Here is a 26,499-nt window from a genome sequence, read left to right as displayed (position 1 = left end):
TCCGGATCTGTTTGCTATGTGGGTGATGATGTTCTAAAATATGTTGTATACACAATATATTGCTTTACGTACCTTTTTAGTAGAGTCCATTTTAAGCACGGTACCAAATGTGGAGAGAATCTGGGTCCTATAATCCTGTACGTTCTTGGCCTCTGCCAGCAGGAAGGCATAACGGAGCAGACGAGCAGAGGGAAGCTGTCTTTGAGGAGGTGGAGCCTCAAAGGTCAGTTTGGCCTGGCTGAACCACCTCCTCCTCTGGGCTGGGTCCATCCTTTGACAGGTCACCAATTGAGAAGGCACCAGATTCACCCGTGCTTTGGTTGAATAGATATTCCAAACCAAACAGCTCATTGGACGTCACAGCAGCAGGGGTGCGAAAATTGTCCTCTACAGCCTCTCCAAACAACTTCCGGCATCGGGTGTTGAGGCGTTCGATTAGAGGTGCAGAGTAGGTTCTGTGAATGCGCCCTTTGCCACCAAACACCGCGTCGGAACTGCGATCTGAGTTCCATCGAGCGATTCCACTAATCAAGTAAACCTGATAGCGACGTGCAGCACAGTGGGGACATTGGAATGACAGAGAAGGACATAGACAGACAAACAAAGCAAAGACGACTTTGATTAGATGATTTTTTATTAATTTATTTGCAACCCAAAGCAGTGTTTTATCAGCAGTATATCAAGGAAGAATGCTACAAAAAGCATGATGGATAACACAGCAGACTGTGGATGGATGGCACAGCAGACTGTGTCAGGGGAGTATGATAGTTGTATGTGCTACTTCTTGTACCTGGTATCATGTGAGGAAGAACTTTGTGGAATCCCTCCAAACTGTTGCTTCCACGCAGACACTTGTAGTAGGGAACATCCACCACATTGATGCTGGTGCTACGCACCACCCTGTACATACTCATCTCTGGAGGATCTTGTATGCACTCAAGGTGACGCTGCTGGCCTTCCCACACACTATCTATTGCTTCTGTAAAGAAATAAGAGCAAATATTTAAGCATTATACGGTGTCAACACAGTACATGATAACCATAATAACTTCCCCATACACGCTATGTGTTTATAATACACGCCAACAGTGGATTACAATATATAGATCATATAGTTTACCTGTGCCTCAAATGCCTTGTGCTGTGTTTTCAATATGGAAAATGCTTGTAAAAATGTTTTTAAATGTTTGCATCAGATTACTTACCTGCTGACTTGAAGAGGGGGATTCCACTTTCATCCAGCCCCGCCGGACCTTTCAGCTCATCAATGGCTGTCTGGACAAGAAGTAAAGTCTCCTGAACCCCAATCGTGACTCTACGAACATGGTGCTTCAGCTGCTCCCGCACCACGTAGAGTCGCACCATGTCTTCATCGGTCACCGCGTCATAAGCCGGGTCCTTTGCTCGGACCGCCTTAATGAGAAGCTCCAGGTCTGCGCGGTTGTAGGCCAGCACGGCTCCTGCTAGGGCAGACTTGAAGACTGCGTATTTGGAGTGGCTCTCGGTACGGATGACTGCATCGAAGCGATGTATCCAATGAAATATATCCAAACGCACAACCATACCCTTGTCCACCCACGTATGGAACAAGGTCTCCAAAGCGGTCGGGCCTTGTGCGCGACAGCACCCACGGTCAACGTATAGGATATGAGGGACAGGTTGATTGGCCTGCTCGAATCTCTCCATCACCCCCTGGCACATGGGTCTCAGAGACTCTGTGGATTCTTCACAGGTAAGAACAAATGAGACAATCTGAGATTGCTCATTTCCTATACTTGTAAACCACTCCGCTGAGCCTTTGCCCTCTCCACTCAGCTTCTTAACCACCTGCGAGTCACAAGGAACACCATTCCAGATTGAAATTTTACATTCTGTATTTTCTGTAAGTGTATGCCTATTCAAAAATGTTTAACTTCTCTATTTTTTGTTTTTTATACAAGCGGCTAAATCTATTCTCATCATTATTAGTCTTTCTTTATTACATGTTGTCTGCACTATGTTTGTACTTCTGTACTGTAAGCTCCTAACACCAAGACAAATTCCTTGTGTGTGCAAACACACTTGACAATAAAGCTCTCTCTGAATCTGATTCTAAATGTCACTTTTTGTGTGTTTACAGAAGAAAGAAGGTGGTCATACAGGTTTGGCTACTGGAGTAAATGATGAATGATGTAAGTGCCCACATAGCAAACAGATCCGGAACGGATCTGCCGCGGAGGTAAGAACCAGGTCCGGAACGGAGTCCACTTGCACAGCGCAACGGATCCGGAACAGATCCGGATTGCGGATCCAGACTAGATCCGCGGCAGACCCTATCCGGATCCGATCTGGACCCGTTCATTTTGGAATGCACTCCAAACCAGATCACTCATTCAAAACTAGTAATCTGGCCAAAACTACAAAAATATTTCAAATCTATTGGTGGGCCAACATTAGATAGACTGCCCACTAAACAACATGATGTCCAAAAGATGTCTTTTCAACGTCTTTGTCACAAAAGTCGGATGCTGAAAAGACGTCCACTGAGGAGCCAGAATTAAAGTTTTTATGACGTGTTTTTTTGACGTGTTCTGCACATCCGATGTAGACGTTCATCAAACCTTCGTACAAGTTTAAAAACTAGGTCAAATGTGGCCATCGTGTTTAAAACTCATGTTTATATCAATGTCATTTCCTTACATTGTTTAGATGAGGTTTAGATGTTGATATGTTTCATTTTAAGAAACCATTGTGGTGATGAGTGTTTGCTTTAGTTGGGCTCTTGGTCCCAATTCTTCTTACTTTAACTTCTCTTTGGTTGTTGTAACTGTGTGTTTGTATAACACTATTGTTGTTGCATAAAAAGCCAAGAAAAAGTAAAATCGGCTGTCATCAGCTCCTTGTTGATGATGACAAAAACACAAAGCGAGCTTTTAATGATGTGTGTAGACTTTTGTCCTTATATCTGCTGTTTATAACCACCTATTTTGTGGAACTGCGTTATTTGGACCAGTGCCATTACAATTGTTGCTTATTTGAAGGTCAATAAAAATCATGTGTACTCAATGTTTTGAGCAAATATATCACATAGTCACACACAGACATCACGATTTTGCATATGATTCTCAACAACGGTGACAACCACAACAAAAACAGCTTGGGAATCAAGGATTTTTTGTACTTTGAAAACTACCCATCATGCATTGCAGCATGAAGCTTTTTTTATTGTATTTAAGGTAAATTTCCTAATAACATTGTTTAACAAGCTTTTTTTTTATTCACCTTCTAATAAATGCTAATTTTAATGGTATACAAATAACACAGTTCCACAAGATAGGTGGTTATGAATGGCAGAAATAAAGACTAAACTCTAAACACAACATTAAATGCTCACTTTGTGACTTAGCAATGATAATCAACAAGCTGATGCCAGCATCTCACTTTTTCTTGGCTTTCTGTGCAACAACAATAGTGTTATACAATCACACAGTTACTACAACCAAAGTAAAGTTAAAGTAAGATGAATTGGGACCAAGAGCCCAACTAAAGCAAACACTCATCACCACAATGGTTTCTTAAAATGAAACATATCAACATCTAAACCTCATCTAAACAATGTAAGGAAATGACATTGATATAAACATGAGTTTTAAACACGATGGCCACATTTGACCTAGTTTTTAAACTTGTACGAAGGTTCGATGAACGTCTACATCGGACGTGCAGAACACGTCAAAAAAACACGTCATAAAAACTTTAATTCTGGCTCCTCAGTGGACGTCTTTTCAGCATCCGACTTTTGTGACAAAGACGTTGAAAAGACATCTTTTGGACATCATGTTGTTTAGTGGGCAGTCTATCTAATGTTGGCCCACCAATAGATTTGAAATATTTTTGTAGTTTTGGCCAGATTACTAGTTTTGAATAAGTGATCTGATAGGTTTTCATTCCAAAATGAACGGGTCCAGATCGGATCCGGATAGGGTCTGCCGCGGATCTAGTCTGGATCCGCAATCCGGATCTGTTCCGGATCCGTTGCGCTGTGCAAGTGGACTCCGTTCCGGACCTGGTTCTTACCTCCGCGGCAGATCCGTTCCGGATCTGTTTGCTATGTGGGTGATGATGTTCTAAAATATGTTGTATACACAATATATTGCTTTACGTACCTTTTTAGTAGAGTCCATTTTAAGCACGGTACCAAATGTGGAGAGAATCTGGGTCCTATAATCCTGTACGTTCTTGGCCTCTGCCAGCAGGAAGGCATAACGGAGCAGACGAGCAGAGGGAAGCTGTCTTTGAGGAGGTGGAGCCTCAAAAGTGTGCCCCAAGGCTGGCACGATCCCCCCAGGCTTCACCAGAGTCATCAAGAGGGTGGTATACAGATCCTTCCTGTGGAGATAGTCTTCCACGTGGTTCTCTTGAATCTGCCGCCACACTTTGGCCATGGTGTTACCCTCGGTCCGGTCCCTCAAAAGCCGCACGATGTTCTTGTCCACACCACGTCTATAAAGTTTGATAATCAGCGTGTTAACCGAGAGGTAATTGCTGTTACAAGAGGACACCAGCTATTTTTCAGTATTCTTACCTAAATGTGAGAATGGCTGGGAACATGGCTTGGTGAGCCTCGCTGAGTTGGCAGAGGATAGCATTATCCCATGCTAACCAACGACCCACCTTTCCACCTTCACCTTTCCTGCCCGCTTTAGTGCATGGTCCACAGCAAAGGACCTCTGTCAACATGGTGTACCAATTGGACACATCGCAGATGTGACGAACCTGCAATAGCAGTAGAACATTGTTATTTGAACCTTGAATGTGTTTACATGAAAATCAATGTTGTAAAAATCTACTGTTGAACTGACACTCGAGTAATAACAACAACCAATCCAATTACAGATATGTCGAACCTTGGTGTGGTAGCCAGACTTGTAGAGGTGAACGTCCTTTCCTCTACCCACACATTCTTCACCACGGGGGCACTTCAGCGAGTATCTCCATACCCCAACAGGCCGCCAGACAAAGATGCGGCTCCGAAAGAAGAGGTTTGGTGATGGCACAGCGCCACTAACGTAGCCTGGAGGATCAGGAGGGTAGAACCACATCCGGTCTGACTTCATTACCCGTCGCCTCTTCAGCGTGCCAGTACTCTGCTTGTACACCTGGACGTGGCTGAAGAGCCCTCTCTCTGTGTCGTCCTTCACCCACGAGAGGTCCGCTGGAGAAATGCAATTAGCATTTTCCCATAGGCGTACCCAACCCTCAAGCTCAACCTGCATTATACATCAACACAGTAAATCACTATAATAATACAAATTAATGTTGGATAATTTTTCACATGAAATGAATTACTCACAGGGGAGTTATTCAGACATGGTTCTCCCGAAGAAGACTTCTGACTCAGATGGCATGAAATATGAAATATGCCGGTGGGAATGGAGGTCTGTGACGTGGCAGTGGAAAGGACAGTGCACGTGGACATAGCAGGTGGCATGGCAATGGCCGTCTCTGATGTGGACGTGGCTGTGGACACAGGAGCAGATGTGGATGTGGCTGTGGACGCAGCAGCAGATGTGGATGTGGCTGTGGACGCAGCAGTAGATGTGGATGTGGACGCAGCAGCAGATGTGGGCGTGAACGATTGTGATGTAGACTCAGATCGAATCACCTCTAATATATGGCTGTCGTCCAGCCATGAAGGATCATTGCTGGGAGATTTTGCCTGTGCATTAAACAGACTTTTAAATTACACGTCTTGCATAAAGAAACAACTTTTTTTCATTTGTTTGCTGATATGCATTCATAATAAAAAAATGTTTTCATTGCAGGCCACTTACTTGGTTATCCTTGTCATAAATGTACATCCTAAACCTTTTCATCTGAACACTGGTGATGTGTGTTACAGGTGTATGCAGCCACCGGCAGACAGAGCTGTGTGCCTTCTTGATCATATCCCTCCGACTGCTGCTGAAGTCGTGTGGCCTGTCCTTCTGGGCAGAATGCTGGCAGTAGAGCTCCCACATCTCCTTAAAGGTATGATTTTCAAACCCTTTTTGCCCATATATACAGGAGTCGATGTTGGCCTCCAGGACGATGGATATTTGAGGGAAGCTCTCAGCGTACTCTGCCAGAAAGTCCTTTATCCAGTGATGGTTAATCTTCTTAGGTTTCTTGGCAAGGTCTTCTCTGTGCCTGTCGACCAAACTGCAATTACACATATTATTTATACCAGCTGGTAAAAACTGCACACTGAAAACATAATTATACATAAAAACAATACTTACTACTTAATGTAGCCCACATCATTTTCCACAAGCCAGTGGAACGGAGCATTAAGGTACTGGCCAAATGGCACCACCAGCTTCCCCAGGCACTGCTGCCGTGATGGTGCTGCTGAGATCCCTCCTGCATGAAGGAGCTTTTTCGCTTTCGCTTCACCAATCTGAGCTGAGCTTGTTTGCCGGCGACCTTAGACCCTCTCGCCGCGGCCCAGGTGGGCGTGGCCTTTGCCGGCTCCCCCGCCTCGGCGTCGCTGCGTCATCGCTTCTCGGCCTTTTGGCTAAGATCAAGTGTAGTTTCGGTTTGATCTTTGAAGAAGGATGATGACTGCGGCAACGGCGCCTTCAGTCCCAAGGGCGGGTCTGAGAAATACTCTACGGTTCCAAATGAAGGAGTCTACGGTGGAGATGATGGAGAGAGAAGTTTTTGCACGTGTTATACTTTTGGATAAATTGAAACTGAAGGTGGAGGAAGTGTACTGCTTGCAAACCAACAGGATGGAGAAATGATTTGATGTAACGTTGACCACGGTGGAATTATACAAAGAAGTGATGGACAAAGTTGGGAAGAGTGGCAAAGATGGTATCATGGGGAAATTCAATGTGGTAAGCCTGGACAGACCCAATTTCAGAGTCATTACTTTGCACATGTTCAACCCATACGTTACTGATGAGGCATTGACGACGTTCCTTGCTAATTATGCTGAAGTCCTTACACCTGCAAGATATTTGAAAGATGGAGTGGGTTTATGGACTGGGAAAAGGCAATTTCAAGTACTTTTGAAGACCAACGAGAGTGGGTTTGAGGGGTTGATGCACCCTCCTGCCTATTTCAACATTGGGGCTGATAAAGGTTTTCTGTTCTACTCCCGGCAGCCCCCTTTCTGTAGAAGGTGTAGACGGTACGGGCATGATGATGGGAGATGTGGTGAAGAAAGATGTCGGCGGTGTTCCAAGCTGGGCCACACAGCTAAAGAGTGCAGCATGCCTAAGACTTGCCACAGCTGTGGTTCATTAGACCACTTGATGAAGGACTGTAAGGCTGGTCGGAGGCAGCATGGCAGAGGAAGGGGGGTGGAAGAAACAGAGAGACAGGCGGTGGAGGACAGCCAACAAGATGTTACTGTGCCACGTGGAGAGGAGATGAAGGCGGTTGAGGAAGAGAAGGAGGGGGCCAAAATGGCAGAAGATGGTAATGCGACGGAGGAAGATGTGATGGTGGCGTTCTTGGAGGCATTGAATGGAGAACATTTTAGTGTCGCGGTGCAGCGGCCAAGTGACATGGATAACGAGATGGAGGTGGAGAGACAAGGCCTCCTAAAGGAATCGAGAGGTGAAGAGAGTCCGCTGGTAAGGAAGGCGGAAAGGGAAAAAGAGAGGCCTGGCAAGAGGCCGAGAGCTGAAAAGATGCTAAAGTTAAGTTATTCAGAGGAATCCTCGTCCACAGACAGTCAAGAGGGGCTTGAGATGGACAACGCGAGGCCATTGTTTATGCTGTCAGAGGGGAAAGCTGGCAGCGATGATGAGGATCAGATGGATGAAGGGGTCCTCAACGAGGTGCCTATTCGATGGGCGGATCTGGTAGCCAGCGGCACTGGATCCGTAAGTCTGGAGGGATTAGAGACTAAAGGCACTCCGCTGGCCGAATAAATGTTCGACAGTGATGAACTGACTGTGGGGTCTATTAATGTTAGAGGTATAAGAGATCCAGTGAAGCGTAAAGCTGTTTTTTCTTTTTTAGGAAACAACAGGGGTGCAGTGTTTTTTTTACAAGAAGTTCATTTAAAGAGTTTAGAGGATGCTAGGAAATTTACAAAAGAATGGGGGAGAGGGGGAGCAGTATGGAGTGTGGGAGGGGTTTATTCTTCAGGGGTGGGGATTTTATTTGGGGATAAAGAGATCGAAATCACAAACAGTTTCATTGTTTTTCCGGGGAGGGTGATTGGGGCTGATGTAAAGTGGAGGGGTGGGGAATATAGATTGCTTTCTGTTTATGCTCCTCAAACAGTTGAGGAAAGGAGGGAAATGTTTGGATGTTTGCTGACAATTTGTGCTACTAACAAGCAAATTATAATGGGTGGGGATTTTAATTTGCAATTGAAAGATACAGGGGACAGTAGTCTGACGGTGTTAGAAGGGGTTTTGAAAGGGCATGGGTTAGTAGATGGGGGTCAGGTGGTGAATCCAAAGATTTGTGTAACCACATGGAGGAATTCTAGGGGGGTGGAGAAGAGGTTAGATTATGTTTTTCTTTCTAAAACTTTTGCATTGAGAAGGGGTGGAGTAAGACCTGTATTTTTCTCTGATCATGAAATGGTTTGGTTTGTAGTCAAGGGGAATAACTTAATGTTTGGGAAGGGGTATTGGAGGATGAATATAGAGGTGTTAAAGGAGAAACAATTTTGTGATGAGTACGTATTCTTTTTTAAGGGGTTGGAGGGGTTGAGGGACCTGTATAGCGATGTTGGGGGATGGTGGGAAATGGCTAAAAGTCGCTCAAAGGAGTGGATTATCAAATACTGTAAAGGTAGGATGAGGAAGATTTGGAAACAGGCAGGAATTTTACAAAGAGATTTAGAATTTAAGTTTGAAGAGTATAATGTTGGGGGTATTCTTGACTGGGACATGGTTCATTCTCTGAAGAGACAGATAAGGGTGATTTATGAAGACCAAGCTAAAAGGTTTTTGTTTATAAGGGGGCAGGAGGCTCGGGAGAACGGGGAAAGTTGCACTGCAGGCCTCTTTAGATCAGTGAGGGATCGTAAAGAGAAGCAAGCAATTGTGAAGTTAATAGATAAGGAGGGAGGGGTTTTATCAAAAACAGATGAAATGAGTGAATATGTTGAAGAGCATTTCAAACAGTTTTTCAGTGAAAGAGACATAGTTGCTGAGAAAAGTGAAATGTTTGTTAATTTTCTGTCCAAAAAAGTTCCAGTGGAGGTAAAAGAAGAGTTGAGCTCCCCGGTAACATTAGAAGAACTTGAGGGAGCTTTGAAGCGGATGGGTAAGGGTAAAGTACCAGGAGTTGATGGCTTGCCGGTCGAGTTTTATGTTAAGTTTTTCAATGTATTAGGCCCTTATTTGGTGGAAGTGGTCAGGGAGGTGTTGGGGAACAAAAATGTAAAAGGCTCAATGACAACTGGGGTTATGTCCCTTCTTTACAAAAAAGGTGATAGGGCAGATATTTCTAATTACAGGCCGCTGACAATGCTAACTGTGGATTACAAGATCATAGCTAAGATTTTGGCAGACAGGCTGAAGAAGGCACTACCTCATGTAGTGCATGTTGATCAGACATGTGGGGTAGTGGGCCGTAGCACTAAATGGAATTTGCAGCTGATCAGGGATGCCATTGCATGGGTTGAAGAGAGGGACCTGCCGTTGATGCTGGTAAGTTTGGATCAGGCTAAAGCCTTTGATAGGGTGAATAGATCGTTTATGTTCAAGGTTATGGAGAAGATGGGGTTTGGGGACATCTTTATAGGATGGATTAGAACATTGTATAAAGAAGCTAGTTGTGTGGCCCAAGTGAATGGGAGGTTAGGCAAGGGTTTTGAGTTAAGGGAGGGGGTGAGACAGGGGTGTCCTCTCTCACCACTACTCTTTGTGCTTTACATGGAGCCGGTGGCAGAGGCAATCAGAATAGACTGTAGGATAAAGGGATTGATGATACCGGGAAGCAAGGGAGCTGTGGTTAAGTTATCGCAGTATGCGGATGACACTACGTTGCTGCTGCAGTCAGATAAGTGTCTTGAAAGAGCCTTGGACTTATTTGGGGAGTTTTCTTCAGCGTCCGGGGCCAGTTTGAACATTTCAAAGTCATCTGTTAAGTTCTTTGGAAGGTTCAAACAGAGGCGAGATGGGATTGGTGGGCTGCAGGTATGTGAGGGCCCTGTTAAAATTTTGGGCATACATTTTCAGAGTGAAGGGTCAGCAACTCTAAATTGGATGAAACGTATTTTGTCAGTACAGGTGAGGATAGCTAGATGGAAGGAGCGGAGGTTGTCATTGATTGGGAAGGTTTTGATATTGAAGATGGATGTTTTACCAGCAATGCAGTATTTAGCTTATATTTATCCTTTGCCTGCATGCATGAGGAAGGTGGTATTGAGGCTTGTGTTTAATTTTGTCTGGGGTGGTAGGTATGAGTATTTGAAGAGGTCCGAGATGTTCAACCCTGTGAGTAAAGGAGGGCGGGATGTGCCTCATATACCTTTAAAACTTGATTGCTTGTTTGTGTCTTCCATACTAGCACAGCTGGCGGAGACAGGGAAGCATCCATCATGGTTTTTTTTAAAGTTGTTTTTTTCTTATCAGGCAAGGCACGTAATGAGATGGTCCAATGACGGTCCAAGAGCAGAGGTGCAGCCTTGGCACTATAAGCATGCTGCTAAGTGGATGAATAAATACCCTGAGAGTAAGGAGGTGGAGTTTTGTTTGGGGCAGAGGAAATTATATGGGGTGGTAAGAGAAAGGGTGTCCAGTGCGGTCCAGGTCGGGGTGCCGCAGGTGGTGTGGACGAACATACAGCCAAAAAATCTTGAGAATAGTTTAAGAGATCTCAATTGGTTATGTTTTCTGAGGCGTCTACCAGTGAATGAGATTTTGTACAGACACGGGTTAGCTAAGGATGGGAGATGTCCTAGGGAGGGGTGTTCGGGGGAAGAGACTATCAGGCATGCATTTTGGGAGTGTGCATTTGCTCAAAGTGTATGGACAAAGGGGGAGAGGTTATTAAGGATGATTTCAGGTAGTTTTAAAGTTTCCTGTGAGAATGTAATGGCGGGCATAAGGTGTAAGAGGGGTGAAGGGAAAGATGTCCTTTTACTTTGGTTAATAATGAGTTTGATAAAGAAAGGGCTGTGGGAGGAAAGGAAACGTATAAGGAGGGGGAAGGGGAAAAATTCGGCAGAGGGATTAATACGGGGGGTAGAGGCTGAATTAAAGGGAAGGATTAGGTGGGATAACCAAAGATGGGGCAAACATGCAGCTAGAGAAAGGTGGAAAAAGTTGTTTGACTTGTTGTGGGATGGGGATAAGTTGAAGGTATGGGGAATTATGTAATGGGATGATATATGTTGAATGTATACAGAATTATGTTATGGGATGGATGCATGTTGAATATATTGGGAAATTATGTTATGGGATGAATATATGTTGAATGTATAGAGAATCGTGTTATGGGATGGATATGTGTTGAATACATGGAAAATTATGTTATGAGATGATACGTTGAATGTATGTAAAAATCATGTTGAATAAAAAAAAAATAAATAAAAAAAAATCTGTTCTTATCAGTTTAATATCTGATACGTGCCCTACCCGGGCACCACATATTAAATTGATTTTTGGTCCTGGGAGATGGAATAGGGGCTTGCTCCGTCCACTCCACGCATCGACCCGGTATTGCAGTACTTCTGGGAACGGTGCACCCTCCAAAAGTGTTCAATGAAAGAAATGTAGTGGTCTTGTGTGGCAGAAGGTGATAATGGAGCTAGTGTGAGTGGGTGTTGTAGGTGATCATGTGCTATACTAGCCTGGGTAGAATTGTGGTGTAAAAACAAGACAAAAAGGAACCCCTGTTCCTCTGTCAGTTTAACATCTGATCCGTCCACTATTCGGGGACGGCGCATTATGTACATTTATGGCTCATGGAGCCGGATGCGGAGCGTGCAAAAAAAAAAAAAGCCCCTTTTTTGACTGGCAAACCGCTGGTGAGGATTGGGGAGAGGGACAGGGTGCTTCTGACTGAAGGCCTGGGAATTCTTACCTGGCAGGGGAGACACCATGATCAGAAAGGTGGTTCACCCAGGGCGAGGCTCGGCCATTGCACTCTGGGTTGTGCTGACCCCTGCGAATTCCCCAAATGTGGGAATCTCGACTGCATAATTTATGGTAGTGGGGGACTGCGTTCGCGCTCTCCCCTGGACAACACTGGTTAAAAGGGCAGATTGTTAAAGCTCCGCTTGAGGTTCTTTTGTTTTGTTTTTTTTCTCCACTTCTTCAATATCCAGAGGCAGTCCAGAGAGTTGAACTGCGGCGGTTGCTCGAGAGATACGAAACAGTCTAGGACCGGTCTGTGTGAGGAGGGTTTTCTTTTTTCTCCTCAATTCTTCAAATAGTCTCCAATATTTAACGGACGACTTAGTTCACAGCAGTTGTCCTGGAGGCAAAGTTGTTCGGAATGAGGAGTTCTATCATGTGGTATGAAAACATTGTGCACGTGTGAAACGTCACGTGATATACAGCCACCCATGTTGTGTATTTTTCTGTTTACAGCGCCACCAAGTGGCCAGTCGCCGCATTCCTCTTCACGTGACCACGGGCTGAGCCCGTACACAGGTGTACCGAGTTGGGTGCAATTGTCTCATTCCGTTGGAGAGTTATAGCCGTTTAAGTAAAGCCGCCTCGCCCACCCCCAACGTTTTGGCGTACCGTCGCCAACGTGGATGGAAATTCCAACTGTTTCCCGATCCCTGTTGGCAGTCGGACTCCAGAGAATCTTTCTGCACCGGTTTGGGTCAGATCGGGCAAAAAACCTAGGACTAGTGTGCAAAAGTAGGTTTTTCAGAAAATCCAAAATACCCGAAAATCTCGCCAGCGCGACCACCCAATCCGAGGCATGCATCTTGTTCGGCTCGAGCCAAGGATTCCGGTGATGTAAGACACTTGGGTCTGCGACCGACGGTCGAGGAGTTACGAGCCATTTTGTACTTTTGATCGCTGCAGCGCCACCTTGGGGCCGATCGGGGCGAGCCTTGGTGAGGTTGTAGTACCGGGCCGGTCCTACCGTCCCTCAGAGTTTCAAGTCTCTACCACGGACGCTTTGGTCTGCCCGCTCACTTTTAAGGCGGAATGTTGATGATCCAAAATCCCAGGTTGCACTCCAGAGTGTCGTGCTGTGCACTCTGTTGTGATCCATTTTCGGTGTCAACCAATCTGAGCTGAGCTTGTTTGCCGGCGACCTTAGACCCTCTCGCCGCGGCCCAGGTGGGCGTGGCCTTTGCTGGCTCCCCCGCCTCGGCGTCGCTGCGTCATCGCTTCTCGGCCTTTTGGCTAAGATCTAGTGGTCTGGTCGGACGTCTGAGACAGCGATCGCCTCTTGTTGGACTTGGTCTTGTGTGTTGCTTGTCACACGGGACATACACCCTTCAGGAGGTATATTGACAAACGGCTTTTAATTGACGACTCGTTCTACGAGGAATCTTCTGGTTTTAAGGTAAGCAGGTTTTAATTTATTTATTGTATATTTATTGTTGGATTTTAGCCGCAGCAGGCTAGTGGTGCCTCCAACATGTCGGCTGCTCGTGCCGGCATGAGGAGGCACCACAGCGTGCGTTTTAAATTTAAGACAAAGGAGGATGGCACTCTCCAGGCGATGTCCAGGCTGGACTTTTCCAGGAAGTGCATCCAACAGACTCTCGGTTTTAAGGCTACGGATATAAACTGCTTGTTGACTCTGCCCCTGAATCATGGCTTTGATGTTAGTTTTGCTTCTGCTTCCTTGCTAAGTACTTTTTGGGCTCGGTATGAATTGTGTAAAGCCAATTTCTCCATGTTCACTGTGGAAAAACTGACTGATAATTCACTGAAAGTGGTGATTGTCAGGATGTTTAATGAAACAGTTAGTGGAGAGGACATTGCTGTATGGTTGGCAAGATATTGCTCTATTCGTGGTCAACCAGTCAAGGTTTTAGATGAAGACGGTATCTGGAGCTGTGCGTGGAGAGTGCCCATTAAACAATGGGCAGATCCCAACAGCTACCATGGCCTGAGTCAAATTCCTTCTATGATTGTGTTGGGAGAGAATAGAGGTTACATCCATTATCAAGGGATGCCCAAGCTATGCCGCAAGTGTGGCCAACTTGGGCATCTCGCCGAGGCGTGCCAAGAAGTAGTGTGTAGGAAGTGCAGAGAAATTGGACACACTTTTGAAGAGCGCAAAAATGGCAGAAAGTGCAACCTCTGTGGAGAATCATCCCATCTCTACAGAGACTGCCCCCAAAGTTTTGCCAACAAGCTAAAAAACAACAAAATGGCCGCCCCACCCAAAGAGCAAACGATAAAGGAGGCGGGCCCTGAGGTTTTGGCGGGAAATTCAAATCCTCAGCCAGCCTCAGGGATTGGACTGGAAGAAGGAAGTGGGGCGGCCACAGGGGCGGAGTCAACTCGAACAGCTGGTCAGGGGGAGGAAGCCAATCCTCAAAATGATAATGGTAAAGAAGAGGTGGACGACAAAGAGGAGGAAACGGCTTCCTCCCTTGTCACCGTGTCTGAGGCTAGTGGGTCAACTAGTGGGAGTGAGACAGATTCTTCTCTTCCCAATGCTCAAGTGCAGAAAAGAACTGCGAGATCTCCTCTGGTCCAAACAGAGGAGAAAAAGCTGCGGGTAGCGCACCGGCTAGATAGTTCCCCCATGGAAGATCTAGACTGTGTGTGGCCCACAGACTCTCTTAATGAAGTATCTTTTCTGCATTTTAAGCTAAGAACATCGACACAAAAGGCTTCACAAGAGGTTCTCTCTGTGAGCCCTGAGACGTCAAGCACTTTCCTCCCTGATCCCAGGCTTTCTGGGGAAAAGGAACGGCAAGTGCAACAAGAAATAACCTGATTTTAATCAAATCTCTGTAGTCCTTTTGTTGCTTTTAAATGTCTCATACTCTTTTAACCATACTGCTCATGGCTCTCACTATCTCCACCATCAATGTGAGAAGTGTGAGGAGCAATATACGAGCACAGAGTGTCCTATCCTTTTTAAAAACTTTTAAGTCAGATGTGTTTTTATTACAAGAATGTGGTCTGCCTTTTTTATCCAATTACAGAAAGTGGGAGGAGATTTGGACCCCAGGAGTTTCCATTTGGAGTGGGTCCAATTTTAATAAAAATGACGGTGTCGCCATTTTAATACAAAACCCCAATATCTTGGTGAAGGGCAGCACTGTGGTGAGGGACGGGCGGGCAATTTTAGCTAATCTGACTTTTTTAGGTAAGGATTTTAACATTTTAAATGTGTATGGTTTTACAGACAAAAACAATAGGTATGAGCTTTTAGAAGACCTGCGGCCCCACATGTTAGGTAGGGCTCCCCTAGTGGTAGCAGGGGATTTTAATTGCGTTTTAACCAAGAAAGACAGGAAGAGGACAGAGGATTTTAAAGTTGACAAAACGTCGGTTTTATTGCAGGATTTAGTTAGAGATTTTAAATTAGTGGACTGTTTTAAAGCAATGCATCAGAGAGAGGAGGGCTTCACCTGGTTCAGTGGTGACGGCACCAGAGCCTCTCGCATTGACTACGTTTTTACACGGGACTGCCTGCCAACCGATGCAACATTAACCCCCCTCTTTTTTTCAGATCACACAATGCTGTCATGCACCCTTTCACTCCCCACTGGTGTGACTGCAGGGGGAGGGCTGTGGAAGCTGAACTGCTCCCTTTTGGAAGATAAAGATGTAGTCAGTGAGTACAGGGAGCAGTTCAGCCAATGGCAGACCCTCCAAGACTTCTACGACTCACGTGCACAGTGGTGGGAGATGGTAAAAGAACGGCCGAGACAGTTTTTTAGAAAGATAGGAAAAATCAAAAAGAATAGATTAAATCAACGCATGATGGGGCTGCAAAAACGACTACAGAGATATTTTAACCTTTTAAACGATGGGATCGATTTTAGTGAAGAAATCAAAGAAATAAAGCAAGAAATGTCAGTTTTATCCGAAATTCAAAGCAAAGGTGTCATTTTAAGGAGCAGGGAGAAGGAGATTGAGGAAGGTGAAAGGTGCATGAGGTATTTCTTTAAAAAAATTATTTCACGGGGTGGGGCAATCACAGCTTTGAAAAGTGGAGGGAGGGAGGTTTATACCACAAAAGAAATTTTAAAGGAAACTGAAGTATTTTATGAAAACTAGGGGTGGCACGGTTCACGAAACCGACGGTTCGGTTTGTATCGCGGTTTTAGTGTCACGGTTTTCGGTTCTGTACGGTTCTTGTTATTTTTTTCTTTTAATCTTTAACACTTTAGAAATGTACTTCAGCATGTGATATATAGCTTAATTATCCACACTTTAGGATACAGTATAAAAAAAATTATATTCATGCAATCATGCACAAACTGAATTTGACTCTTTGACTTTAAGCACATTTTGGGACTATCTCAGAGGAAAGCTAGGTGAGATTTTGACACAGCAAGAGAGAAGAAATTGACATGCTTTTCGTTTATTTGGCAAAAAAAAGGAGAATGTGTATCACTATGTCTACAAGAACTTGTGCATTTTTATCACACAAATCTTATTTACACAAAGAAATTAACTTGCATTTATGAACTGACAACTTTTGTAGCTCTTACAAAAATTCTATCTTTTAAAAGAAAAAAAGAGGAACTACACTGTCTTTTATGAATAAGTCAATATACATGAAACCTCATTGCCTATAATTAGGCTATAGAAATAGCAAAGGCCATAAACATAAAGTGAAAAGTTCAACCTCAACACAAAAAACAGTATCAACAATGCTTCTATTCCCAAAAAGTGAGGGTACCTTTTTTTCAGTTTAAAGTCAAGTCAAGTCACATTTATTTATATAGCGCTTTTCACAATACAGATTGTATCAAAGCAGCTTCACAGTGATAACATGAAAGTAGCACAACACAGATCAACAACATTGCTAAACACTAAATAACCCCAACTGAGCAAGCTCAAAGCAAGCCAAAAGCAAGGCGACAGTGGCAAGGAACCAAACTCCATCAGATTGGATGGAGAAAAAACCTTGGGAGAACCCAGGCTCAGTCGGGGGCCAGTTCTCCTCTGGCTTACATTCATATTGTTTAAATATAAATATTAAATATAAATATTGTTTATGAATCACACGGCGCCATAACATATCGCAGGCGTTGAGTCGTCTCATCACAGGCGTTGAGTCGTCTCATCACAGGCGTTGGGGCATCCGAAATCCCCGTGAGAGGCTGGACACAAAACTGGACCTGACGAACGCCATTTTTCTCGGGACAAGCGTCCCGAGATAACAGCAGAAAGGCAGATGGGAAATAATTAGCATAGCTGATGTTCATAATGATTTCCGTTATAACTCACAAACTCTCCGTAACCCGAACTCTCCGCAACCCAACCATACGCGCCGACCCGTTTGTCTAAAAGGCTGTCGAGCCCCACTGGTGCGTTAAGCAGTTTCAGTGGCAAACGGTTCCGTATGGCATAACAGAGGACTAGAAGGTAAGCATTATGTGAATGCTTGACTAAAGAGATGCGTCTTTAATCTAGTTTTAAACTGTGTCAGCGAGTCAGAGGCTCGGACCGTATCGGGTAGGCCATTCCAGAGTTTTGGAGCTAAATGCGAGAACGCCCTCCCTCCTTTACTGGACTTCGATATCCTAGGAATGACCAGAAGCCTTGAATTTAGTGATCTTAAGGAACGCGGTGGATTGTAGGGCGAAAGAAGGTCCGTTAAGTACATAGGTGCTAAACCATTTAGGGCTTTATAGGTCAGTAGTAGTATTTTGTAGTTGATGCGGAACTTAATAGGTAACCAGTGTAGAGATGATAAAATCGGTGTTATATGATCATATTTTCTTGACCTAGTAAGAACTCTAGCAGCTGCATTTTGTACTAACTGTAGCTTGTTTATTGAGGATGCAGGACAACCGGCTAATAAAGCATTACAGTAATCTAGTCTCGAGGTCATGAATGCGTGAACTAATTTTTCTGCATCAGAAACAGATAGCATGTTACGTAGCTTAGCAATGTTTCTAAGGTGGAAAAAGGCTGTTCTTGTAACATATGAAATATGATTTTCGAACGACAAGTTGCGGTCTAGTATAACACCCAGGTCTTTTACTGTTGTGGATAAAGTAGCAGGACATCCGTCTATATTAAAGTTGTATTGTGAGAGGTTTTGTGAGTAGTTTTTTGGACCAATAAGTAATACCTCCGTTTTATCTGAATTTAATAGCAGGAAATTACGCGTCATCCAGCATTTTATATCTTTGAGACACTCTCTCATTTTAGATGAGTTAGTGTTTTCATCTGGTCGTGATGAAATATATAGTTGAGTGTCGTCAGCGTAACAGTGGAAATTAATTCCATGTTTTCTTATAATATTACCAAGTGGCAGCATATATATTGAGAATAGCAGAGGGCCTAAAACCGATCCTTGCGGTACTCCATAGTCTACTGACGTTATCTTTGATTTTTTTCCCATTTAAACAGACAAAATGAGAACGATCCGATAAGTACGATCTAAACCAGCTTAATGCCTGTCCCTGGACACCGGTGAAGTTTTGTAGTCGATCCAAGAGTATTATATGATCTATAGTGTCGAACGCAGCGCTAAGATCAAGTAGGACTAGTATTGAGATACAGCCTTGGTCAGAAGCTAAAAGTAAATCATTTGTAATTTTAACTAGCGCAGTTTCTGTACTATGATGCGGTCTGAATCCTGACTGGAATTTTTCATAGATATCATTTTCTTGCAAAAAAGAGCACAATTGAGCGGACACTACTTTTTCAAGTATTTTGGACATAAATGGAAGATTTGAAATGGGTCTGTAATTTGCCAAGTTATTTGGATCTAATTGTGGTTTCTTAATGAGCGGTTTTATTACAGCCAGCTTGTATATTTTTGGGACATGACCTAAAGATAAAGACGAGTTAATAATATTGAGGAGAGGCTCTTCCACTACAGGTAATAGTTCTTTCAGTAGTTTAGTGGGTATTGGATCTAATAAACAAGTTGTTGGTTTAGATGCAATGATAAGTTTATTTAGCTCCTCCTGTCCTATCGTTGTAAAGCGGTTTAGTTGTTCTAGAGGGTCCATAATTGAAGCTGAATCATAAGACACCATAGAGGATTGTACATTTATAATTTTGTTTCGGATGCTTTCTATTTTCGCATTGAAGTAATTCATAAAATCATTACTACTAAACTGTAAAGGTATATTTTGCTTTAAATTAAAGTGCAGGATTTGGAAACATTTGACTGAAGCTCTTATCTAAACATAAAGTGCCACTGTAACGTTATATTAAAATACCATAACATGAAATCAAAAATGTCCCCACACACCGGACTTATAGACTTATAGGACGCTGGCGCATCCTCCAACTCCCTCATCTCTCCCACTTGCCATTTCTCCGTGTGCCGTGACCTGCAGCGCTCCATAGGCTACTCCACTTTTACTGGCTTGTTTACTAACTTGAACCGGCGCTGCACAGAGCGATCGGTAATGACATCAAATATCGCGTAAAGTGAGTGACGGAGCCGTCGTTCCCGCTCTAGTGTGATGTTATTCACCGGTCGCTCTGTGCAGCGCCGGTCCAAGTCGAACAAGTTTATGTCGCGCGAAAAGAAAACACACGTTACATACGGGCACGAGGTTACATTGCGCATGCGTCGAACCGTGAGACGCACACACGCTCCGAACCGAGACAAGCGAACCGAACGGTTCGGGTGTTTTTTCATGTACCGTGCCACCCCTAATGAAAACCTATACAGCACCAAAGAAGTCCACAATGACACGTTACAGGAGGTTTTAGAGTTTTTAGAAAAGAAAGTCGATGGCGAAGGTACAATTTTATCTCAAGATTTCAACATTTTAGAAATTCACAAAGCACTCAAAAGTTTTAAACGAGGAAAGTCCCCCGGCACCGATGGACTTCCTCTGGAGTTTTATTTGACTTTTTGGGATATTTTAGCTTTCGACTTACTGACTGTTTTTAAAGAATTTGAGACTCTTGAAAGACTTCCTGACAGCTTTAGAATAGAGATAGTTTCACTCTTACATAAGAAAGGGGACAAGACTGACTTACGGAACTGGCGACCCATCACTCTTTTAAATGTCGACTGTAAACTTTTTAGCAAAATTTTAGCCACACGCATGTCGACAGTTTTAGAGGACGTAATCCACCCGGATCAAGCATGCGCTGTGCCAGGAAGGAAGATCACGGACAGCCTGGTGCTGATCAGAGACGCCATCTGTTATGCGAGAGACAGAAACCTTCGGCTAGTAGTCCTAAATTTAGACTTTGAAAAAGCATTCGACCGTATCTCGCACCAGTTCCTTTTTAAGGTACTGGGTAAAATGGGGTTTCCAGGGCGGTTCATAGCCTGGGTGGGACTGCTGTACAACAGCCTGGTCAGCAGAATTGTAGTTAATGGGCATTTATCCAAAGCTGTTAATATCTACAGCGGCATCCGTCAGGGGTGCCCCTTATCTCCCCTTCTGTATGTGGCTTGTATAGAGCCACTGGCACAAATCTTGAGAAGGGACAAATGGATTAAAGGACTAGGCATTCCAGGGACTAGTGGACTGACGGCAACCTGCGTTTTATACATGGACGACGTGACCCTTTTAGCAACGGACGTTTTATCGGTACGAAGAGCAATGGACTTGACTGACTGGTACGGTCGGGCCTCAGGCGCCAAGCTCAATAGGAGCAAGTCTGAGGCCCAGCTCTTCGGGCCGTGGGGGAACATTGACAAAGGTGGACTAGATTTGGTTTTTAAAGATAATAATTTGAAAATTCTAGGTGTTAAATTTGACAGGGAGGGTGGAGGACAGGGTAACTGGACTGACATGTTAGGGAAAGTTAGGCAAAGACTGGGCTTTTGGGGACTAAGAAATCTGACGATTGAAGGCAAGATTTTAATTTTTAAAGCTGTGATTTTACCACTGATTTTACTTGTCTGTTCTGTTTTTAGTCCCCCACAAAGCTTCCTGATCTACCTGGAGAGGGCAGTGTTTTATTTCCTGTGGGGGTCCAAGTGGGAGCGACTCAAAAGAGAAGTAGTGAAGAAAAGGAAGGAGAATGGTGGAAAAGGGCTCCCAGACCCCCACCTGTTTTTAGGCAGCCGCTTCACTGCCCTCCACATTAAATACGCCCTGACCCCATCCAGAGAACACAAGACAGCAGCCATGACCCGATTCTGTATGGGGTTATACTTAAGATCTTTGAAAATTTTACCCGTTGATCTTAAATGTCCAGTGTCTTTTAATCTGTCAAAAGAACATCTTTTTATTAAGAATTTTTTAAAGAAATACCTTTTAGAAACGAATGATGCCACTGTTTTAACTAACCACAAGTCTCTTGTCTCTCTTGTGCAGGATCGAGAATCGGTGAGTCCAGTTCCAGGCCTCACACTAGGTGAGGCCAAAGACGTTTGGAGGAAAGCAGCCCACCCAGCTCTCCAGAACAGGCTTAAGGACTTGTCGTGGATGGTGGCCCATGAGATCCTCCCGGTCAGGGCGGTTATGCACTCCAGAGGCATGGCCAAAAACCCCACCTGCCCACGGTCCGGATGTGGTTCCCCGGAGACCGTCTACCATCTGCTCTGGGAGTGCGGTGCTGCGCGGGACCTGTGGGCCAAGACCAAGCCCCTGGTTTTCCCGTGCCTGCCGGCGGGTCGGGCCCAGGTGGGATACAGGCTCGCCATCCTGGGGGTGGGTCAGGGCTTGAAGGAGCTAACATCACAGCAATTTACCTCGCTCTGGCTCACCCTCAACCATATCAAGGATGCCATCTGGGCCACCAGAAACCTGCTGGTGGGGAAACGCGTTACGGTGCCCCTCCACGCGTGCGAGCAATTAGTTAGATCTGCGCTGCAGGAGGCGCCGGACGTCGTTATTCGGATGGGGGGGCTGGGGTCACACCAAAGAGGTCCCGGCCACCCCCGACCCTGGCCGCCCGTAGATGCACCCTCACCACACCGGCTACGGGAACAGCGGGCCAGCGGGCCGGAGGAGAGGGGATCTCCGCTGGGCGCTGGAAGCGAGGAGTCCGGGGCCTGTTCTGGAGACCTGGAGTGAATGGACATTCTTGATAGGGACTCACCCTCGATCCTGTACAAGAGATGTTTTATGTGGCATAATTTATTGTTTTATTGGTTTTTATCTGACATGTTTTATTGTTTTATTCCTATTATTTAAACCATTTACCTTTCTTTTAAAACATACATGGACTTTTTACACAACACCCAAACACAAGAAACTTTTAACAGTAAATAATGTGTCCCTTATAATATGTGTAAAAATGTGACCTAAAAGAAAAAAATGTACATGCAAATGGAAATAATGGAATGACACTGTGACAATAAAACTTTTCGAAAGAAAGAAAAAATCTGTTCTTATCAGTTCTTTTGTTTTGTTTTTTTTTCCCCACTTCTTCAATATCCAGAGGCAGTCCAGAGAGTTGAACTGCGGTGGTTGCTCGAGAGATACGAAACAGTCTAGGTACGGTCTGTGTGAGGAGGGTTTTCTTTTTTCTCCTCAATTCTTCAAATAATCTCCAATATTTGACGGACAACTTAGTTCACAGCAGTTGTCCTGGAGGCAAAGTTGTTCGGAATGAGGAGTTCTATCATGTGGTATGAAAACACTGTGCACGTGTGAAACGTCACGTGATATACAGCCACCCATGTTGTGTTTTTTTCTGTTTACAGCGCCACCAAGTGGCCAGTCGCCGCATTCCTCTTCACGCGACCACGGGCTGAGCCCGTACACAGGTGTACCGAGTTGGGTGCAATTGTCTCATTCCGTTGGAGAGTTATAGCCATTTAAGTAAAGCCCGCCTCGCCCACCCCCAATGTTTTGGCGTACCGTCGCCAACGTGGATGGAAATTCCAACTGTTTCCTGATCCCTGTTGGCAGTCAGACTCCAGAGAATCTTTCTGCACCGGTTTGGGTCAGATCGGGCAAAAAACCTAGGACTAGTGTGCAAAAGTAGGTTTTTCAGAAAATCCAAAATACCCGAAAATCTCGCCAGCGCGACCACCCAATCCGAGGCATGCATCTTGTTCCGCTTGAGCCAAGGATTCCGGTGATGTAAGACACTTGGGTCTGCGACCGACGGTCGAGGAGTTACGAGCCATTTCGTACTTTTGATCGCTGCAGCGCCACCTTGGGGCCGATCGGGGCGAGCCTTGGTGAGGTTGTAGTACCGGGCCGGTCCTACCATCCCTCAGAGTTTCAAGTCTCTACCACGGACGCTTTGGTCTGCCCGCTCACTTTTAAGGCGGAATGTTGATGATCCAAAATCCCAGGTTGCACTCCAGAGTGTCATGCTGTGCACTCTGTTGTGATCCATTTTCGGTGTCAACCAATCTGAGCTGAGCTTGTTTGCCGGCGACCTTAGACCCTCTCGCCGCGGCCCAGGTGGGCGTGGCCTTTGCCGGCTCCCCCGCCTCGGCGTCGCTGCGTCATCGCTTCTCGGCCTTTTGGCTAAGATCTAGTGGTCTGGTCGGACGTCTGAGACAGCGATCGCCTCTTGTCGGACTTGGTCTCGTGTGTTGCTTGTCACACGGGACATACACCCTTCAGGAGGTACATTGACAAGCGGCGTTTAATTGACGACTCGTTCTACGAGGAATCTTCTGGTTTTAAGGTAAGCAGGTTTTAATTTATTTATTGTATATTCATTGTTGGATTTTAGCCGCAGCAGGCTAGTGGTGCCTCCAACATGTCGGCTGCTCGTGCCGGCATGAGGAGGCACCACAGCGTGCGTTTTAAATTTAAGACAAAGGAGGATGGCACTCTCCAGGCGATGTCCAGAATGGACTTTTCCAGGAAGTGCATCCAACAGACTCTCGGTTTTAAGGCTACGGATATAAACTGCTTGTTGACTCTGCCCCTGAATCATGGCTTTGATGTTAGTTTTGCTTCTGCTTCCTTGCTAAGTACTTTTTGGGCTCGGTATGAATTGTTTAAAGCCAATTTCTCCATGTTCACTGTGGAAAAACTGACTGATAATTTGCTGAAAGTGGTGATTGTCAGGATGTTTAATGAAACAGTTAGTGGAGAGGACATTGCTGTATGGTTGGCAAGATATTGCTCTATTCGAGGTCAACCAGTCAAGGTTTTAGATGAAGACGGTATCTGGAGCTGTGCGTGGAGAGTGCCCATTAAACAATGGGCAGATCCCAACAGCTACCATGGCCTGAGTCAAATTCCTTCTATGATTGTGTTGGGAGAGAATAGAGGTTACATCCATTATCAAGGGATGCCCAAGCTATGCCGCAAGTGTGGCCAACTTGGGCATCTCGCCGAGGCGTGCCAAGAAGTAGTGTGTAGGAAGTGCAGAGAAATTGGACACACTTTTGAAGAGTGCAAAAATGGCAGAAAGTGCAACCTCTGTGGAGAATCATCCCATCTCTACAGAGACTGCCCTCAAAGCTTTGCCAACAAGCTAAAAAACAACAAAATGGCCGCCCCACCCAAAGACCAAACGATAAAGGAGGCGGGCCCTGAGGTTTTGGCGGGAAATTCAAATCCTCAGCCAGCCTCAGGGATTGGACCGGAAGAAGGAGGTGGGGCGGCCACAGGGGCGGAGTCAACTCGAACAGCTGGTCAGGGGGAGGAGGCCAATCCTCAAAATGACAATGGTAATGAAGAGGTGGACGACAAAGAGGAGGAAACGGCTTCCTCCCTCGTCACCGCGTCTGAGGCTAGTGGGTCAACTAGTGGGAGTGAGACAGATTCTTCTCTTCCCAATGCTCAAGTGCAGAAAAGAATTGCGAGATCTCCTCTGGTCCAAACAGAGGAGAAAAAGCTGCGGGTAGCTCACCGGCTTGATAGTTCCCCCATGGAAGATCTAGACCGTGTGTGGCCCACAGACTCTCCTAATGAAGTATCTTTTCTGCATTTTAAGCTAAGAAAATCGACGCCAAAGGCTTCGCAAGAGGTTCTCTCTGTGAGCCCTGAGACGTCAAGCACTTTCCTTCCTGATCCCAGGGTTCCTGGGCAAAAGGAAAGGCAAGTGCAACAAGAAATAACATGATTTTAACGATACCTCTGTAGTCCCCTCTTGATGCTTTTAAATGTCTCATATTATTTTTACCATACTGCTCATGGCTCTCACTATCTCCACCATCAGTGTGAGGAGCAATATTCGAGCACAGAGCGTTTTATCCTTTTTAAAATCTTTTAAGTCAGATGTGTTTTTATTACAAGCATGTGGCCTGCCTTTTTTAACTAATTACAGGATGTGGGAGGAGATTTGGACCCCAGGAGTTTCCATCCGGAGCGGGTCCAATTTTAACAAAAATGACGGTGTCGCTATTTTAATCAAAAATCCCAATATTTTGGTGAAGGGCAGCACTGTGGTGAGGGATGGGCGGGCAATTTTAGCTAATCTGACTTTTTTAGGTAAGGATTTTAACGTTCTTAATGTTTATGGTTTTACGGAAAAACAAGAACGATATGAGCTTTTAGAAGAATTGCAACCCCACATGCTGGGTAGGGCTCCCCTAGTGGTAGCAGGGGATTTTAACTGTGTTTTAATAGGAAGATAGGAAGAGGGGAGAAGATTTTAAAATGGACAAAACATCGGTTTTATTGCAAAATTTAGTAAAGGATTTTAACTTAGTTGACTGTTTTAAAACATTGCATCACAGAGAGGAGGGCTTCACCTGGTTCAGTGGTGACGGCACCAGGGCCTCTCGAATCGACTACATTTTTACAAGGGACTGCCCGCCAATCGATGCTACATTATCCCCCCTCTTTTTTTCGGACCACATAATGCTATCCTGCACCCTTTCACTGCCCTCGGGTGTGACAGTAGGGGAGGGCTGTGGAAGTTGAACTGCTCTCTGTTGGAGGATGAGGAAGTCGTTAGAGAATACAGAGAGCAGTTCAACCGATGGCAGACCCTCCAAGACTTTTTTGACTCACGAGCACAGTGGTGGGAAATGGTAAAGGAAAGGACGAGACAGTTTTTTTAAGAAAATAGGTAAAGAGAAAAAGAAAAAAGAATACAGACGCATGATGGGGTTGCAAAAAAGACTACAGAGGTATTTTAATCTTTTAAATAGTGGGTTTGATTTTAGTGAAGAAATCAAAGAGGTTAAAAAAGAGATGTCGGAACTAGTTGAGGTCAAAAGCAGAGGTATTATTTTTAGGAGCAAAGAGAGAGAAATCGAGGAAGGCAAGGCAAGGCAAGGCAAGTTTATTTATATACCACATTTCATACACAATGGCAATTCAAAGTGCTTTACATAGAAGAAATTAAAATAATCAAAATAAATCAGAATAATTAAAACAGTTTAGAATAAAAAATAAGAAATAATGAAAAATAAAAATTATGATAAAAATAAAATACAGTAAATGAAGTGCAGTAACAGTCGGACGAACAGTGGCACAGTGCTCATTCAGTAAATGCACAGCTAAACAGATGTGTTTTGAGTCTGGATTTGAATGTGACTACTGTAGGAGCACACCTGATCTCTTCTGGAAGCTGGTTCCAGCTGCGGCTG

The 26,499-nt window shown here is 44.8% G+C and overlaps 1 protein-coding gene, 2 non-coding genes and 1 pseudogene across 3 annotated transcripts; 3 read left to right on the top strand and 1 right to left on the bottom strand.

Annotated features, from left to right (window-relative positions):
* Nucleotides 1-692: 692 nt before the first annotated feature.
* LOC120480954 (uncharacterized) lies at nucleotides 693-6,387 on the bottom strand. The gene is made up of 8 exons (XM_089119204.1): nucleotides 6,332-6,387; nucleotides 5,814-6,180; nucleotides 5,333-5,698; nucleotides 4,887-5,249; nucleotides 4,565-4,755; nucleotides 4,146-4,482; nucleotides 1,206-1,827; nucleotides 693-979 (listed from the first exon to the last, which is right to left on the bottom strand). Exons 1-8 carry the CDS (start codon nucleotides 6,385-6,387, stop codon nucleotides 693-695), a joined length of 2,589 nt encoding a protein of 862 aa, XP_088975330.1.
* Nucleotides 6,388-6,578: 191 nt separating this feature from the next.
* LOC148995907 (uncharacterized) lies at nucleotides 6,579-7,904 on the top strand (annotated as a pseudogene).
* A 3,596-nt stretch (nucleotides 7,905-11,500) lies between these two features.
* LOC148995906 (U2 spliceosomal RNA) lies at nucleotides 11,501-11,691 on the top strand. Its single transcript, XR_016149470.1, has one exon. It is a non-coding gene; the product is annotated as a U2 spliceosomal RNA (small nuclear RNA).
* Nucleotides 11,692-12,016: 325 nt separating this feature from the next.
* On the top strand, nucleotides 12,017-12,181 carry LOC120475300 (U1 spliceosomal RNA). The gene has a single exon (XR_005621915.2). It is a non-coding gene; the product is annotated as a U1 spliceosomal RNA (small nuclear RNA).
* The last annotated feature ends 14,318 nt before the right edge of the window (nucleotides 12,182-26,499 follow it).

The sequence above is a fragment of the Pimephales promelas genome, chromosome 2 (assembly GCF_988280905.1).
Source record: "Pimephales promelas chromosome 2, fPimPro1.hap1.1, whole genome shotgun sequence".
NCBI classification, from domain to species: Eukaryota; Metazoa; Chordata; class Actinopteri; order Cypriniformes; family Leuciscidae; genus Pimephales; species Pimephales promelas.
The sequence above is the reverse complement of the archived record's forward strand: the minus strand, read 5'-3'. Positions and strand labels throughout refer to the sequence as shown.